This window comes from Stegostoma tigrinum, chromosome 26 (genome assembly GCF_030684315.1).
Source record: "Stegostoma tigrinum isolate sSteTig4 chromosome 26, sSteTig4.hap1, whole genome shotgun sequence".
Taxonomy (NCBI): domain Eukaryota; kingdom Metazoa; phylum Chordata; class Chondrichthyes; order Orectolobiformes; family Stegostomatidae; genus Stegostoma; species Stegostoma tigrinum.
The window spans coordinates 13,844,655-13,864,093 of record NC_081379.1 but is presented as its reverse complement, the minus strand read 5'-3'; the positions used below and the strand labels follow the sequence as shown (position 1 = coordinate 13,864,093).

The 19,439-nt window shown below is 41.6% G+C and overlaps 1 protein-coding gene across 7 annotated transcripts in view; it reads right to left on the bottom strand.

The window, feature by feature from the left end:
• The window catches only part of LOC125463994 (rabphilin-3A-like), a 214,379-nt gene that overhangs the window by 45,740 nt on the left and 149,200 nt on the right, over positions 1–19,439 (bottom strand). For 4 of the 7 annotated variants that reach the window (XM_059654974.1, XM_059654975.1, XM_059654973.1 and 1 more), the window contains 7 exons: positions 18,697–18,864; positions 14,189–14,272; positions 12,021–12,083; positions 11,653–11,859; positions 5,879–5,958; positions 5,237–5,311; positions 4,120–4,229 (listed from right to left, as the gene is read on the bottom strand). In XM_059654974.1, the coding sequence (XP_059510957.1) occupies positions 4,120–4,229; positions 5,237–5,311; positions 5,879–5,958; positions 11,653–11,859; positions 12,021–12,083; positions 14,189–14,272; positions 18,697–18,864 (787 nt within the window). The remainder of the gene's footprint in view (positions 1–4,119; positions 4,230–5,236; positions 5,312–5,878; positions 5,959–11,652; positions 11,860–12,020; positions 12,084–14,188; positions 14,273–18,696; positions 18,865–19,439) is intronic. The other 3 variants (XM_059654977.1, XM_059654978.1, XM_059654979.1) reach the window with 3 other exon arrangements.

Here is a 19,439-nt window from a genome sequence, read left to right as displayed (position 1 = left end):
CACCCCACACTCTGAGGTTTCTTTGGCCCCAAGTGAAGAGGAAGAGCCCAAGGGTTCGACAGCCTTTGTGGTTGTTCTGGGAGGCTGTGTCCTGCTGCGAGAGTTTGCAGCTTTTATGTAGTCCACGTGCTTGTTCAGGATCATCTCACCTACCCAAACTTTGTACATCACGAGACCTGACCTCGTGTCAACCATGCTTCCTACCCACGCAGGGCCATTTAGGTGTTTTCAGCTTCATCTCTTGAAGTAAGTGCCCTCTCTCACTTAGAGGAGTCTTATGACTGGCATTGGCATTCCTGATGCCAGTTCACTGACACCCCCCTCCTTAGCCCTGCAGGTCCAGAAAGATCAGATTTAATCTGGTGTTGAGTCTTCTCCTCATTAGCAACTCTGCTGGAGCTATCCCTGTAGCTGAATGAGGGTTTGTCCTATAATCAAACAGGAACCAGAACAGTTTGGTATCAAGTGAAGCTGTAGGCTGTTTCCTTAAGCCTGCCTTCAAAGTTTGGTTAGCTTTTTGTGCCAGGCCATTGGATGATGGATGACCAGCAGCTGCCCTTATATGCCGAATGCCATTCGACTTTAGGAAATACTCGAATTCCTTGCTAGTAAATAATGGCTTGTTGTATTTGACCAATACTTCCAGGAGCCCATATATTGCAAAAGATGCTTCCAGCTTTTCTATTGTCATCCCCCTGTTTGACAAATAAACTCTATGCATGCCCAACCACATTGAGTGGGCACAAACAATGACTAAGAATGTTGAGCTCGTAGAAGAGTTGATGTGTAACCAAGTCTAGGATTTATCCACCAATTCCCACGAGTGTCAGGGAGCTGCCAGAGGACATTTTTGTTCCTGTTGGCACTCTGGGCACAGCCCCATCAACCTGGCTACGTGAGCATCCAATCCTGGCCATCAGGCATAACTTCTCACCAACATCTTCATTTTCGAAACCCCTGGATGAACCTAATGGAATTCAGCCAGTATCTGGAGGTGACTTTTGCTTGGGGCAATCACTATTGCGCTCCATAATAAAATGCCACCCTCTACAGAGATCTAGTCTCTCTGGGTCCAAAAGGTTTCAATTCCGCTTGTGATGGGCCTTTTGTTTGGTCCCCATCACTACCAGCTGTTTTAGATTTGCCAGGATCGAATCTTATTGCATCCACGATCTGAGATTGTCAGCGATGACCAAAAGAGCAGCTAGAAAGTTTAAAGCCGAATAGATCCTTCCAACGGTGGCAGCACTGGTGATTTGTCAGATAGAGGCTCAAGGCATCCACATGTACCACTTAGCCACCCAAACAGCATCCCAATTAATAACTGTACGCACTTAGAATGAGAGGCCACTGCTGAATTCGACCTGAAGCTATGGATGTCAGAGCTTTGTACTCTTTGAGTGGCCCTAGCAGGGGTTTGTGGTCTGTTACTATTACAAACTTACATGTGAAGGTATTGATGGGCGTTTCTCATACCAAATATGACCACCAAGCTTTCCTTCTCTAACCGAGCGTATTTGTGCTCTGCATCAGCTAAGGTCCAGGAAGCATATATTATTGAGCATTCTTTTCCATTAGGCCATCTGTGAGCCAGCACTATCCCAATTCCGTGAGGGGTGGTATCACATATCAGCAGTACCTATCACTTGGGAGCGTAGTGTGCCAACATCTAAGGGCTCTGTCTTGGCTACAAGACCATTTCCAAAGCTAACCCTTTTTCAATAGCAGGTGTAAAGGTGCCAGGATGGAGGGCAGGTTACGTCTGAAATTTCCATAATAATTCACCAATCCAAAGAAAGACATAGGACGCGGGAGTTGGGACAGCTTTGATCGCCATCACTTTATTTTCCAATGGGTGTAACCCGGTCTTGTCGACTCTGTGGCCCAAGTAGGTCACTTGGGGTGCCTGGTACATATATTTTCCTGAACTAAGGCATGCACTTGCCTTGGAGAAACATCCAAGAACTATGTCCAAGTTCTCTAAGCGCTCCTTATTGGTCTTCCCTGTTAATAGCACGTCATACAGATAAAAGGCCACCTGGGGTAGACCTTGTAAAATGCTGTCCATCGTCCACTGAAAAATGACACAAGTTGACATTACCTAAATGGCAGCCTTGGATACTGATACAAACCCTTATGGGTATTAACTGTAGCATACATCTGGGAATCCTGATCTAACTACAATTGCAGGCACACACGGCTCATGTCTAGCTTTGTGATGGACAGCCCCCACCCCTGTCAGCTTTGTCTGTAAATCCTCAGCACGGGAGATGGGGAGTTATGAAGTGGTTTACCATTTATATAAAATCCCCACAAGGGTGAACTGACCAATCAGGCTTCACAATTGGTATGACCAATTGCTGCCCTTTCTGCAAACTGTCTTGGTTTGATGATGCTTTTGCTCTCCAGTGATTCCTGTCTCTGTTTTTGTCTGTAAGGCAAATGGCACTGAATGGGGCTTGCAGAATCATGGTATTGCTACCTGGTCAAAGCGCAAAGTGGCCTTGGATCTTCTGATAGTCCATAGACCTTCCTGGTATTTAGTTAGGACTTCACTCCAGCTGCCATTTTGTAATCGAAACATGTTGAGCCAATCTAGATAAATCCTTCACAACCAATTTTGCTCTATCAGGCCTTTTGCTACAATGAATGGTAACTGAACCAGCTGCTTCTCATGAGACTGGAATTGAAGTTACACCCTCAATCTGTAAAGGTTCCCCAGTGTAGGTTCTCAGTCAAGGGTTGGAGTCCAGAGCGAAGTTGGTTGTAAACTGGTTCTGCCAATCACTGAGAGCGCTGTGCAGGTATCAACCTCTAACGATCCGAGGGACCATTTAACCAGATGTTTATTTTGATTGGTTATGATTTGGCTGTTGCTGAGCAATTTAAATGTCCCAAGCTAGTTACAGGTAGGTTTTCCAGGGCGTGCACTCTCTTGGATACTGTCCTATGAGTTCTCTTACTCAAATCAGGTTTAATGAGATTCCTTTGCTGTCTCAAGTCTAAATACCGGCAGCAACTACACTGACTTGCTGATCCAGATCCTTAAGAAAATTTTAACCATTCAGCTGAGGCTTGGCTTTGTTTTAGGGATTTGCTGTGGGCTGCCCCAGGGTCCCACTGTTCAGATTATGTCCTGAGTGCACCTGCTTTCACTCAAATGGTGTCCCTCAAGGTAAGTTGGCTTGGCCAGGGTGAGCACTTACCCTGTCATTCACATCAGTTTCCAATTACAAAGCCAGTTGTAATGCCTGTTTGAAGTCCATTTGTGCTTCAGTTAGTACATACTTTTGTGTGGTCAAATCATTAATCTCACTTTCGTTGCCACTGAAATAACTCCACAGATACTGGTATCCTGTCACCCTTTATTTACACCTGTATAGTCCTTGACACTGATCTCTCAGAATGGAGAGAACCTCTGACACTCCTGTCTATATCTGTCAGCCAGAGCTCCCTGATTGAACCAGCTTAACAGGCCCAATCAGGAAACTTATGTATTCTATAAGGTCTACCTGGCTGATTTCATTACAATCACTACAAAGGGACACTTGGAAAACCATAATATGATTGGGCAGAGTGAACATGGAGTTATGAAGGTACAAATGATACAAAATTTCAGTCCATGATCTTTTTGAGTAGCAGAGCATGCTCAAAATGCCAGTGGCCCACTCTGCTTCTATGTCCAATGTTCCTGTGACTGGTACATTATGCAAGATGCCAAGTCCCTTATGCCTGTTTTTAACTTTCAAAATTGCCTGTAGAGGAATGACCCAAAACAGCCAGAAATGTTACTTTATGACATCAGAAAACTGGAAGTAACAAAAACAATCGTAAATATTCCTGAGTAATATCAGAAAGCCACTCACTATATCCATAGTATAAAAAGGCCAGCGACATCAAGATGAATTAGCAAAAAGAAGTAGTCACAGACCATTTGAGATATCAAACACTTCAGGTCCAACCTGAAAACATGATTTACTTCAAGATTATTAGAAGAATTTCAGTTGGGTGGAGATTTGATGAGGTTTTCTGAGTTGGTTGAAGATTATTGTAGCAATTTTTGATTACCTTGAGATTGCTAGAGGCTGTTTTTCTCAGCTGTCTGTCTATATTTCTCACCTGAGAGTTTTTCTCTGCATATCGTCCTCAGTGATTCCATGGTATGTTAGCCGTTCATTCCACACAGGGTTTCGGGTGTTGCGTAGTGTTTTTGTGCGTAGCTTGTTTGACTGTATGTTTGGAAAGAATATGAACATATTTGATGTCAACTCAACCAGTTGCTCAGGCTGTCACTAAGAATGTCACAAAAACCATCAATAATTCTGACATTTTTATCAGGCTATTTTCTTTTCTTCTCTGATTCCCTACTCAGCTTCCCTGAGGTCAATTGTTCATGATAGAATATAATCTTCCTGGTACAAAGTCTTTAAATCTAGTGTACCATCACACTACTATTCAGATAAGGTTAAAAAACAAGTGTCAAATCTGAATCTTTTCAAACAGTATGCTCAGCTTCCTATGAGTGGTACATCTAGTTGCCACCAAATTGGGAAACTCTACCCAGTTATTAATGCACATTAAATATATTCTATATATTTGTATTATTCTGTTATATATATTTGTATTATTCTGGCTTTGTTCTCAATGGACAGGAGAATCAGCCAACAGCTCTTGTTTCTTTGTGAATCCAGTTGGTGTGAAATGCTTCCAAGCACCTAACTGTTGACTTCTCTTCCATCATTTCCTATCTTTCTTGACTGGAAATGCTTTTCCTTTCACTTTAGGTCTTCTGCCCACATAGGCTGGCTGAGACTTTCTTCTGGGGTATTTGGAGAATAAGGGGAACATAGCAGAATAGATTATGACTTGTGCGACTAGCTGAATAGGTCTGCCAATTCAGTACCACCCAGTGTTGAGTATTTACAGCACTGCGTAAGTGTCTACTTCAATGCATTTCTGATAACTGTATCTGATAATTGTTAAAATGATTGGCCAGGAAATATGCGCCATAGTAATTCTTGATATCAATGTAATCTACTGCACAGATGTGACATTTTAACTGTTACCTGTCACCTGTAGATTATAAGTAATTTAGCCTCAGAATGCAACCTCACTGTGATGCGCATAATCCATTATGGCACTGAAACCATCTTGTACATCACAGGGGCCATAGAACAGTTTCACCACTTGTAAATCTCATGAATATACTGTTTAAAATCTGACGGGAACATCGTACCTTGCTGGCTCCAGGCAGGAGATGTATTTTCACATACGGATCAGCCAAGCCATTGGAGTCCATTGGTTTCAGTCCCTGTAATGTACAAAGGGCAATTATGCCACATCAGCACTTCGTTTACATATCTGTAACTGAATCTTTATGTGTAAACAACATGAGGTCACCACCCTCAACAGTACCCCTACATCGCTTGATAAGATTACCAGCTTAATGCCAATTAAATATTGCCAACTGGACTGAGGTCAGACAATCATGTTCTATGCGTGATTTTCACAGGTAGAAGTAAATGTTTGCATCCTGTTGATCCGAAACGGATGCTATCACAAATCTCTGAATTTCTATACTCCCAATTTCTCTAGAAGCAATGCTATAACTGACCATTATCAAGTATCCTATTCTTAAATCTTGCCGTACACGCTTCCTGGGCTGCGTGTGTATGTCACAAGGCAGGAACTCAGAAACATTTCCTTGAATTAAGAGCTTTTTGAGTCACCTATTAAATTATTACTTTTCAAATCTTTGGGACAAAGAAACAATTCACGATGGACTGGAAATTGTTTTGATACCTTCGGTCACCCAGTATTCATAGTTTGAATTTGATGATGAAGTCCTAACTGAAAATAAGTAAATTTGATGGCTCACCTTTGCTTTTATGATGGTGCAGTGCAAAGCATTGTTGGCCTGGTCATATATTAGACTGAACTCCAGTGCTCCCAATGTAGCTGTGAACACAACCATCACAACTTTGTGAACAAAACCGTTGTCAATGAGTAATAAAAACAAAATAGGCATTCAGAGCATTCCATTTGGTTTAAAATTGTAATCCATTTTTACTGCCATCAGGCTTCAAAGCAAATGCAGTTCTGCCTTTAAACTGTAGATTTGTGTATATCTTCGATTAAGAATATTGTGTACTCATTGTAGAGGTATATATATCTGATTTTCTTAGCTGATAGGCTATAATACAGTTCACAAATGTTTAACTCTGCCATTTATATTATTATTGTATGACCACTTTGTCTAATACTTTTTAACCCAAAGTGGAATAAAACAGTAGGCTGAAAAATTTTGTGCAAGCACATTAACCATTTGTATGACTGTACTGTACTGCAAAGCATAATGTCTGGGCTTCAGTGTGTTGCACAATGGATATACTGCATAAAAAGAGGCCATTTGACCCAATCAGGCCACAATGTTGTTTACGGTTTCCTTAAGACTCCCATCTTTCCTAATCTGGCTGTCCAGTAGAAGACAGAGGGTGGTAGTAGATGGAAAGTATTCAGCCTGGAGCTCGGTGACCAGCAGGTGTGCCGCAGGAATTTGTTCTGGGACCTCTGCTCTTTGTGATCTTTATAAATGTCTTGGATAAGGAAATGGAAGGGTGGGTTAGTAAGTTTGCCAATGACACAAAGGTTGGTGGAGCTGTGGACAGTGCAGAGGGCTGTTGTAGGTTGCAACAGGACATTGACAGGATGCAGAGCTGGGCAAAGAAGTGGGAGATGGAATTCAATCCAGAAAAGTGTGAAGTGATTCATTTTGGAAGGTTGAATTTGAATGCAGAATACAAGGTTAACAGCAGGATGCTTGGCAGGGTGGAGGTGCAGAGAGGTCTTGGGCTCTACGTCCATTGATCCCTCAAAGTTGCTACCCAAGTTGATAGGGAAGTAAAGAAGGTTTATGGTGTGTTAGCTTTCATTGGCAGGGGAATTGAGTTTAAGAGCTGTGAGGTTATGCTGCAGCTCTATAAAACTCTGGTTAGACCACACTTGGAATACTGTATTCAGTTCTGGTCACCTCATTATAGGAAGGAGGTGGAAGCTTTAGAGGCGGCGCAGAGGAGATTTACCAGGATGCTGCCTGGACTGGAGGGCAGGTCTCATGAGGAAAGGTTGAGAGAGCTAGGGCTTTTTTCATTGGAATGAAGAAGGATGAAAGGTGACTTGATAGAGGTTTGCAAGATGATGAGAGGCTTAGGTGGAGTGGATAGTCAGAGGCTTCTTCCCAGGGCAGAAATGACTATTACGAGAGGGCATAATTTTAAGGTGATTGGAGGAAGGTATAGGGGAGATGACAGAGGTAGGTTCTTTACACAGAGAGTGAGGGGCGTGTGGAATGCGCTGCCGGCTGTGATAGTGCAGTCAGATACTTCAGAGACTTTTAAGCGACTTTCGGGTAAGCACATGGAGTATAGTATAATGTAGGGTGTGCAGGGTAGATTGATCTTAGTAGGATAATAGGTCAGCGCAACATCATGGGCCAAAGGGCCTGTACTGTTCTATGTTCTAATCAAAATCTATCACGATAATGCATCTCCTTCAGATGCTACCAGACCTGCTGGGCTGTTCCAGCAATTTCTATTTTTGTGTCAACTATAAATCTATGTCCTGTCATTCTTGTTCTTTTTACATGGGGAACTGCTTCTCCCTATTTATTCTATCCAGACTGCTCATGATTTTGAAATCACAATCTCCTCTTAAGACTTCTTCTCTCCGGAGAATAGTCACAATGTTTTCAATTTGTCTTAGTAGCCGAAGTTCTTCATCTCTGCAACCATTCTTGTAAATCACTTCAGCACTCTATCCAATGTGGTCATATCCTACCTGTTATGTGGCATGCACAACTGTAACACTGAAGTTTAACAAGTGTGTTATACAAGTTCAACATCACCTCCTTGCTCTTGTATTCTTTAGCCTTATTAATAAAGCCAAGGACACAGTACTGTCCATCTGTCCAACACCCTCAATGGTTTGAGCACATATATACCCAGATCCTTCTGTTCCTGCACCCGCTTGAGAATTGTACCCTTTGTTTTATATTATCTTTCTACGTTGTTCCTACCACAAAAAACACACCACATTCCTCTACACTGAAACTCATCTCGCACCTATAGCCTACTCAAACAATGCCCATTTAAAATTCTATGCTGTTCTCTTCCCAGTCTTATTGGGGAAAGGGCAGAAAAGTGGCTGTGAGAAATGTTGGACCAGCCATGATCCTACTTTATAGCGAATCAGGCCTGAGGGTCCAAACAACCAGCTCCTGACCCTACCTCTTATGGTCTTATGGTCAGTTTACAATTCTCCCAAGTTTTGTGTCATCTGCAATCTTTGACATTTCCCCCTGCACATCAAGATTGAAGTCATTACGTATCAGAGAAAGCAAGTGTCCCAATACCATGACCTGGGGCACTTCACTGCAAACCTTCAACCAGCCCAAAAAATATCTATTGACTGCCACTCTGTTTCCTACCACTAAGCTAATGTTGTATCCACATTCCTACAGACCCCTTTATTTCATGATCAAGAACTTTCCTTATAAGTCTGTCGTGTGGCACTGTATCAATTGGTTTCTGGAAGTTCATGTAAAACATCAACAGCATTATCCTCTGTGAGCTTTTCTGTTACTACCTCAAGAAATTTCAGCAAGTTAGTTAAACATAATTTCCTCTTTATAAATCCCCACTGACTTCTCCTAATCAACCCAGCTTTTTCCATGTGACTATTAATTCTATCCCAAACAATTGTTCCCCCACCACTGATGTTAAATTTGGCTGGTCTGTAATTGCTGGGCTTATCCTTCCAACCGTTCTCGAACAAAGTTGTAACGGTTGCAATTTTCCAGTCTCCCAGCACTTCCCCATGGCCCCCTGCAGCCCCCCCCCCCAGTCTATGGTAGACTAAAAGCTAGCGGTCAGCACTCCTGAAATTTCCGCTCACACTTCCTTTAAAGTCTTGGGTGCACCTCATCTGGTTTCAGTGCCTTGTCAAGTTTAATCATCAAAAGTCAATACAACACTTCTTCCTCATCAATTCTGAACCGTTCCAGTAAGAGAGATCCCTTCCGTGTCACTGTGATGTAGGTAGCACCCTCCCTATGGTACAGGCAGATACAAACTATTAATTTAACACCTCAGCCATGTCCCCTGCCTCCAAGTGTAAATTCTCTTTGTGGTCCTTAATCAGCCCTACTCCTTTTATCTAGTACTATTTATAGATCTATTGCCGACTTCATAATTCCCCTTTATGCTGGCTGCCAGTCGTTTCTCATAATTCATCTTTGCTTTGCTTATTTGCTTTTACATCTCCCTTCTGAATCTTTGGTATTCCTCGTTTCTCTATTTTCGACTTGACGTCTATCATAAACACAACTTTTCTTCTTCATTACAATTTCTATCTCTTTTGTCACCAGGGAGGTCTAGATTGGTTTGTCCAACGTTTCAGGAAATATAGCTTGACTGTACACAAACAGTTTCTTCTTTGAAGGTAGACCCTTGTACAGTTTATCCCACTGAAGTCTTATTCCAGTCAATTTTGCCCAGCTCCTTTCTTCTCCATTGAGGTCTCTCTCGGGCAATTGATTTTTCTCACTCTGGATTGTTTCATGTCATGCTCTACCATCAACTTGAGCCTTCTGATGCAATGATAATTGTCTCTGAAATGTTCCCCCACTGACACTCATTGCACTTAGCCCAACACATCTCCAAGAGCCAGTGCATCCTTTTGTGTTGGAGTAGGAGGCTTCAATTTCCTGCCACTGACTCCAATCTTGCTATTTCTTTTTCAAATGTTTAGTTTTATTTCTGGCTTTCTCTTTTTCTTCATTAGAATGTGGCCTAAAGCAAGACCCAACCAAAGATCACAAGCCAGTTAAGAGCTACTCATTCAAACGATCTAATTCAAATAGTTTCTTTCAATAAAAATAGCTTCTTTCAGTTGGGAATTACTGCGGCTAATACTGGCAGACTAACCTTTAATCAGATATTTTCCAAATTCTGCCAACATGTATCAAACAACTCCAGTCTGCTGCCTCCAATTTTCCAATCACAATTAGTCACGTAAGGGCCCTTGCCATTAGTTCAAGTTAATTTCAGTTTTCAGTTCAATTATGTGACAATCTCCGACTGGCTGTTTCAGTTAACATGTTCACCCATTTAATACAGCAGGCAGAGGAATGTCAAGAATGGCAGTGGTCCATAAAGTCACAACTTTAGAATTAAACACATTTCATCCAAATGCTGCCAACCTCTGTACCAGGTATAAGGATTTCTAGTGAGGAGGATGTGATTCCCCAGAGATATTTAGATGTTTGCATAGAATTTAACTAAAATACACCATATATTTTAACCCTATTAATTGCACAACTGAAAGAGGCAAAGTAAGTAAGGTTTAAATTTGTTCACATTTAGCAAACCATTAAGTCCTCATAAAATACCTGAAGATTTAACTAACGCCTCTTTCTATCACTATCAGCCAGATTGTGGTCTCTCCGAAGACTCAATCAGAGGAGACCAATTGGAAAACACAGGTCCAGGGTGTGCATTCAAAGCGAAAACAAATCATGATTTCAACCTTACAGCTGTGAAAATGTTTCATGGGACAGCAGTGCCTTTCATTTTATAAATAACACATCTATATTACTTATTTCATGTTCTCCATATGATCCCTGTGGCTTTATTACAGCACAATGCATTACAGCTCCCATTTTCAAGCTGATACCAGAAATATGATCATGTGTACTTACATCATCTGTAATATGGTAAAAATCCCAATTTGCTTCAGAGAATGGGATACAATGGATTTAAATACCATGTTCAGACAGGTGATGACAAGCTTATTCTAAGAAGAAGGTTTTAAGAAGTGACTTTAAGCAGGAAACAGAATCAGAGACAGAGCAGTGTGAGAGGGAATTCCAAAGATCAGGACCTAGGCAGTTTAAGGCTTGGTTGCCAGTTGTAGAAAGATGGTAAAGCAGAATGGGCGAAAGGTCAGAATTGGAGGAGTTTTTTTTAACATTCATTCATTGGATGTGGGCATTGTTCACTAAGCCAGCTTTTATTGCCCTTTGGGCAGTTAAGAGCCAACTGTATTGCTTGTGGGCCTGGAGTCACATGTAGGTCAGACCAGGTGAGGATGGCAGACCTTCTTCTTATAAAGGATACTAGTGAATCAGATTTTTTTTATTACAATCAACAACGGCTATATGGTTGCCATTAGATCGGCTTCTTATTCCAGATTTTTACTGAGCTCAAAGTTCAACATCTGCTATTTCACCAGCTCACTACAGTGAAACTGTAAGTGTGACTGACAAGTCTGAAGGGTCTGTATCTCTCTCACAAAGACAATGCAGAGACCTTGGATGACTGTTTGGACGTCACAAGCACAACGAAAGCATGAAGTGATTTGAAAATAATGATGCAAATTTTAAAACCAGTGTGTTATCAGGTCAAAAAGCATGTGGTGCCATGTCAACAGAATGTTGTATGAGTTTATTGCTGCCTTCTAGATTATAACTGCTCCTCTGTGCCTTTACAGCATTATTTTTCTTCTAATTTCACCCCAGCAGTGAAATGTCTGGAATAGATTATACTGGCCATTTAATGGAAATCACTTGAAACTGCCAATCAACATATCACTCACTGGCTTCATCTGAGTCATAAAGATCTTCTTCTTCATCTTCCTGCTGCTGTTGTTGTGTGGAAGGACGCAGTGTTGACGCTGTACTTGGTGCTGTATATGGTGGGTGGTGGTGGATCGCTCGCTCCTCTTTCACTGGGGTATAACTTGTATCCATTGATGGGGTGGGCTGGTTGCTCACAGAATGTGACAAGAATGAGGACCCTACCACTGGCAAAAATAAATAATGGAAAAAAGACAGAACAAAATTACTTCTTCATCCCTTCAAGGTGAGGACCAGCCGGATGACAGTTATGTTCCTAGGTGAAGCCAGAGCAAGTAAGAACTGAAATGAGATGCTGATAATAGGAGCTGCTTGTAATCAATCTTACTTGACATTTGTTCAGGATATCTGGGAGTCACTCCCTGACCTGGTCTATAGGTTCCAGGCACACCTGTGAATAGGGAAATCAGAAATATAAAAAATCTGACATGTCAGAAGAATCTGCAGCTCTCTCATAAGAACAGCACAAAATATAAGTTTGAAATTTCATCAAAGAGGCCCAGTGAAATTTAGTGGTGAAGGAAACTCTTTGGGGAGTTTTTAAGTTGTGGTTGGAAGTACATGTCTTTTCTGTACAAAAACTAAGCTATGTACCATTTTGGAATGTAGTATTTTTGTGTTACCAGGCACCAGGTTTCTAACTGCATCTTCCTGGCTGCCAGGCTGTTGTGGTGGTCTCACTGTCTGGGAGTGTGGGCATGTGTTCAAGATAAATTATTGGATTCAGCAGGAGATGGTGGGGATCTTATGAGACTGATTGAGAGCTGGTAGCAAACCTCTGCTCACGGAGAACCACACAAGGTTTGGATTAATGTACTTCTAATCGACAGCATTAGGCACATTATTTAAACAATGGGGTGGAAAGCCTGCACCAACAGGCCACTTTGAAAGCACAGATTATTTCATGATATCAATCTGTGAACCACAGAAAACAGTCTTGTTTGTGGTATCTAAGAATAGACCAAGCACCTGATATGAATTATTGCTGTTTGGTCATAAGTGCATATTTTATCTTCTATAGTGAATTAGGACAAATGACTTTCCTTCCCCTACACGTGAAGACCCCTGAGCATTTTTAGAGGAAAGCACATTGCTCAGGTGTTGAGCAAGGTTTATGAATAGATTTTAACATATTAACATATTAAAATTAACAGAAAACTAGTGTGATCAGATCACCTCTTCACAGGGATAAAACAAAGAAATGTGAATGCTGGAGATATGAAACTAAAGCTGGAAAAATCAGCAGGTCTGGCAGTATCTGCAAAAAGAAAAACAGAATTAATGTTGAGTTCAGTGACCCTTCACCAATTTGAAATGTTAACTCTGCTTTTCTCTGCAAAGATGCTGCCTGATTTCCTGAGATTTTCCGGCACTTTCTGTTTTTGTTTCAGGATTTGTCAGAGCAGTACTGGGTATACAAATCCTCATTGGGCATCATAGGCAGCAAACTTCCAGTCTCCTTCCACCAAGAGGCCCTAGACATTTCAATTCATTCTGCCTGCTATCAGTCTTTTATCCAAACATGTAGGAAGCTCCCTCATGGGTTAAATCCCAATATTGTCCAAGGTTGTTGGCTACCATCCTAGACTCTCACTGGTAGTGAACCAGAGGGCCAGGTTCAAGTCCCCCCTGCTCCAGCAGTGGGTAGCGGCATCTCTGAACAGAAACTAAAATATTGGAAGCTCCAGGTTGCTGTGGAACTAAAGGAATGGGCTTGCACACTCAAATAAGTGATTAGAAAGTGTCAGAGGGGCATTGTGGTCACGTGGAAATCTGCTCCTACTGACCCACAAGGTAGCCAAAGAAAGGCAGACAAACTACTTCCTATTTGTTGGGCTTTTTCAATCCCTAACTTCTCTTTTCTCTGGTTTTGGCAGGTGTGAAGGCATGGGACGTTGCTATGACGGATTACCCGCACAGGGCTGTGCAACCAGACTTTGCTTTGTTCTACTTTAATTTGTATGCACATAATTCCAGACAGGATGTTGCCATATCCTGCTGTTGCAGCAGGAGGAAGGCATACTAACTACCCTGAATGCTGCAATGCTGAAATCACGTTGTCCCTTTGCATCAAAACATCACACCGTAACAGAAGGCAGGTAAAGGCAAGGTTATATTTCTACCTACCTGAAGGAATGACTTCACTAATTTGAAGTGGGCTTTTGCATTCATTGGACATCATAAAACGTGCAGTATCTAAACAATTCCTTATCACAGAAGCTTTTCAGCTTCTTGTCTTCAGCCACTAATTTTCAGACCATCGATAACAAAGTGTGGAGGCTGGATGAACACAGCAGGCCAAGCAGCATCTCAGGAGCACAAAAGCTGACGTTTCGGGCCTAGACCCTTCATCAGAGAGGTTGAGGCCCAAAATGTGTTAATCCAGCTCCACACTTTGTTATCTTGGATTCTCCAGCATCTGCAGTTCCCATTATCTCGGAGACAATTTTCAGACCATTTTTTGTTTTGCCCACTCTGATCTTTGAGGTTACTTACCTGCTGGAGATGGCTGTGCAGGGTTGGTTTGGTGTAAAGCTGGGGGAGGGCGTGAGCCCTGAGCTGAAACATTACGTCGTCCACCTGAGGAGAAAAAGCAGCAAGTAAGGACTGATGTTAACAAGATTATGTACTTAATACTTAAACGTGAAAAAAAACTTTAAACTGAAAACTTGACAGGAACAATGCCATAACTTAGATAGAAGATAATATAATGTCTGGTAGTGTATTCAAGTAACATGGTTCAGCAGTCACATGAGTAAACTCCATGAAACATAATGTTCTATGATTTGCTTTAGTATGCAAAACCTGTGTTAAAACATAATTTATCACCTTGCGTAAAATGTTTTCCAGCACTAATCAATGAGATGCAATATCCTGTCTCAGAAGAAACATTTTGCATAAGAAATATTCCACAAACTCTCATAAAATGAATCAATGGTTAAACTACCTTGTAGGTGTTGGTTTAAGAAAATATGCTGGCCGGCTTACCGATAGAACTAAATGTTCTTTCAGTAAATTTATGGGATGTTTCACTCTTGATTGTGACTGGCATTATTTATTTAAAGAAGAGAAGGTGCCTAGATTGTTCAAAGAATTCCATGTACCTTAACTAAATAAAATCCTGTTAGGCTTAAGGTTGCCTTCTAGAATTTGGGAAAGCCAGACATTATTTGATGATGTAAGATTAGGTTTAAGTTTATTTTGCAGAGAGGGTGAATAGACTGCTCAAGTTAATCTGGTGAAGTCACAATGATGGGAGGTGATGGCCTAGGGTTAGTTAATCCAGCGACCTGGATAATGTTCTGGGGACCTGGATTCAAATCCCACCATGGCTGGTGGTGGAATCTGAATTCAACAAATATCTGGAATTAAATCAATTGCCGATTGTAAGGAAAACCTATCTGGTTCACTAATGTGGGAGAACACTGCCATCCTTAACTGGTCTGGCCTACTTCTGTCTCCAGGCCCACAGCAATGTGGTTGACTCTTAACTGCCCTCTGGGCAATTAGGGATGGGCAATAAATGCTGCCTTGCAGTGACACTCTCATCCTGTGAATTGTGTATTGGGTAGCCAAGGGGTGTCCAAATGTGACTGGGGGCCACATGCAGGCTGCTGCAGTATTTTACACAGGCCAACAACTGTTGTACTGGCAGATGAATTATCAAATATAGGTAAGCCTAGGTGTAAGATTTGGTAAAGAACTGCTCCTCCAATCAGAGGGCTTTTTCTCCGGTGTGTGCTGCTGCAGGCTTACTGACGAACCTATCAGCAGCAAATGAGGGACAGAACTAGCATGTGATTGGAGAAGCACCAAGCATCCTGGGGCCTGGAACCATGGCAGTAAGTCTGTTGGCCAAGACTGGGAATAGAAGCACAGACAATAGCAGCCTTTCAATCTGGCTGTGCTACCCATCTGATCATGGCTGATCATATAACCTCATAGCCTACTCCTGCTACTCCTCCACATCCTTTGACCGCCTTTAACCTCCAGGGCCATATCCAACATCATCTTGAAATCATAAAATGTTTTGGCCTTACCAACTTTCATGGTAACAAATTCCACAGACTCTCCCCTCTCTAGGTGCAGAAATGTTTCCTCATCTCAGTCCTAAATGGTTTACTCCATATCCTTGGACTGTAAACCCTGATCCTGTCCCCCATCATTGGGAACATCCTTCTTGCATTTACCCTGTCTGGTAGGTTTCCAGGAGGTCCCTTTCATTCTTCTGAACTCCAGAAAATATGAACCTAACTGATTCAACGTCTCCTCTTATGCCAGTCCTGCCATCCCAGGTATCAGTCTGGTAAAGCTTCTCTGCACTCCTGCTTTGGCAAGAACATCTTTTCTCAGATTTGGAGACCTGAGATGCACTCAATACTCCAAGTGTGGTCTCATCAAGGTCCTGTACAGTTGCAGCAAGACAATCCTCCTCCTGGACTTTAATTCTCTTGCTATGACGGCCAACACAACATTTTCCTTTCTGACCAACTCCTGCACCTGCATACTTATTTTCAGCAACTTCTGTGATGACACCCAGGTCTCATTGCATATTCCCCTCACAGTTTATAACCATTCAGATAATAATTTGCTTTCCTGTTTTTGCTAGCAAATTGGACAACCTGACAGTTATCCACACTACACTGCATCTGCCATGCATTTGCCTACTCACTCAGTTTGTCCAAACCTAGGAAACTTTCAGGGAGACTCTGGCCCACGGAGGAAGGAGATGACGGTCACATCACTGTGAGAAGGCAGTAACAATCAGATGGCAGAGGGAAACTGTAAGCTGGGCTGCGAGGGCAAAGGGTTAGAATGGAATGATAGGCTGCCATTAATTTTTATTTGATTTCACTTTTACAAAAGGAATTGCCTTTTACCAAATTGCATTCAAGTTTCTTCAGAAAGAAATGACACCCCACGGATCATTTTCTCGAAGTTAAAAGGGACAGAGTAAGAAAGAGAGAGAGAGTGAGAGGGGTAAGAGTTAAAGGGAAAGGGTATGGGGAGAGGAGTGAAAGATGAAAAAGGCAATGGATAAAAGTATGGGAGAGGGAGAGAAGGGAGCGTCAGGCGAAAGGTCAACTCAGTTCTAACCTTCCCTTTAATGTGGATTCTGCCAAGGCCAGCACAAAGTTTCTCCCAACGGAACAATCTAAGGTTAAATGTTAGTTAAATCTAACTCCAGAACTTGGCCTCAATCACTGTACCTTTCCATGAAGCTGAATCTTGGTTCTCTAGCTCTTGACCAAAAAGGCAAAAAATGGCTTTTCTTTATGCTTTTGTGCTCCTGAGATGCTGCTGGGCCTGCTGTGTTCATCCAGCCTCACATTTTATTTTCTTTATGCTTGGCTGCTTGGCACTTTTAAATGGTTATTCCTACTATCTTCTAATTTAAAGTATCAATTTATTGATTTAGCCTCAGCCCCTCACCATGTGCAAAGTTTAGCCACCCCTGGGATTGACAATTAATGTGGTTTGGGCTGGTCAGAGGAACAGCACATCCTTTCTGGTTCTGTTCTCTCCCATGTTTCTAATGACTGAGGTGGGAAATGGGTCCTACACGTCACCTTTTTGGATAGTTCTGCAAACTGGTCTCATAGAATCATAGCCTCCTTCAAGTATACACCCTAAATCTCTGCTGAAAGTTACTATTTGCTTCTGATATCCTTTTAGACATTGTATTCCAAGTGATAACAAGAGAAAATCTCAATGTACACCTGTTTCTTTAATAATGAGCAAGGAAATCAAGTGATACACATTCATTAGCAGAGTGTCTGTAGTCAATAATATTTGGAGGAAGATTAGATGCAAATGTTGTTTGCAGATTTTTTTAATATGAAGGTGTGTTACAGTTCTGTCACAACATTTCCCAAAGTGCTTTCGGTACACAGTATGAATAGAGACACTGATGTTCAGAGCATTTCAGATTTGACTGCATGAATTTATTTGCATTAACTCAGGGCCCTGATCAAGGCCCCACATGCAAGATTCATAAACGTCAAAAAAGGTAACAAAAAGCTGGTCCCATAATTTGCCTTTCTTAATGCCAGCCCTATGAAGAAAAGCTGCTGATGGAAAAGGGATTAAGAACTAACCATATTGAGAAAAGAGTGAGAAAACGAGGAGTGATAAGCGCGTAATAATAAAAACATTTGAGGGCAAGAGCAGCAACTGCATATAAGGTAGAGATAAAATTGTCACAGTCTTACCAGGCCATAGTGCTGTTCTCATTAGAGAGAGAGAGATGGTTACTGCTGGTTTAATCTGAGGATCACCACACCTCAGGCAAGAGGAGAGGCTGAGAAGGAGTGTTCTCAGCCAGTCCAAGGGTTAGGTCCACACTGTTCAACGCTGCAAACCAGCTGTTTAGCCAAATAAGCTAATCAGCCACTTTACCTTTGCATATAAACAGGCTGATGGTCTACCCTCTACTGATAACAACATCCATCAATTATATCACCGAGCAAATCCCATTAAGGGACTGTAAATGGCATTGTATTTGCCAGTGTAATTCAGAGGAATATCATCCACAGGTATTGTTCCCTTGTGCAACCTACAATCCTCAATAAAAAAAAATCTTGAAAAACATTTAGCACTTCTGAAGTGTCTTTGAATAATTTAAACTGTGTTGAGTTGACATTCTCTCTTGTATAATGCTGAAAACAGCATTAATCCACGAAGGCTGTCTCGTAAAAGCTCCTGTGCGTCATTCATGGTCCATAGAAACAACATGCCATTTGATGAGGATATGAGAAGATGATCACATAATTAATTTTCTGTCAATTATACACACAACAAAGCTGTCTGGAAATAAGTTTGGCGAGAGACAGGATGCTGTGAGTGCAAACGAAAGAAAACAGCTGAGAGAATTTGCAAAATAAATGGAAATGAAGATAATAGACATAAAAGAGAAAAGTAAGCACAAAAGAAACAGAATAGCAGTGTATTGCAGGAAATTCAAAAGAAATAAAGCACCAGCAACTTCCAAAAATTCCACTAACCTCCTGGGCTCCTACTGGAGTCATTCTCCATGCCACATCTGTACCCACCCTGATTCTCATTTTCACCATATTCGCTACCCGCTACCATTTGTGATTCTGGTGGCCTGCGTCCTGATGGCATGGTACTGTCTGGAACTTGTTCAGTAGCCACAGACCCAGCCTCACTGCCTGAAAAGGAAGGGTTGGAAAATTAAAGCTCCTAAGTCAGCATAGGTAGGTTATCAGATGAATATGTATAGACATTCCAGTAGGAATGCCCCATACAGATGAAATGGAGTCAATGAGGAATGGAAAATTGGGCATCCAACAATCTCATTATTGATTCTCATTAAAAACAAACCTTCTTGGTTTACTAATGTCCTTTGGGAAGGAAAAACAATATTCTCTCAGTCATCTCTCTAGGTGAATAAACTTTTAACTGCCTTCTGAACGGGAATAAAAAGTCACTAAGTTGAACAAATTTACTACAAATGATCCAAGAGGAAGATCTATCCCAGTTGGGATCACAGAGCCCAGATAGGAACCATTTTTTTTACATTCATTCACTGGATGAGGGTGTCACTAGGTGGAATGGCATTTATTGTCCATCCCTAATTGAGATTGAGAGTCAACCATATTGCTGTGGGTCTGGAGTCACATGTTGATCAGACCAGATAAGGATGGCAGTTTCCTTCCTAAAGAACATTTCTTTCCTGATAATTGATTCATGATCAGCATTCCACTCTTAATTCCTGTTATTTTTT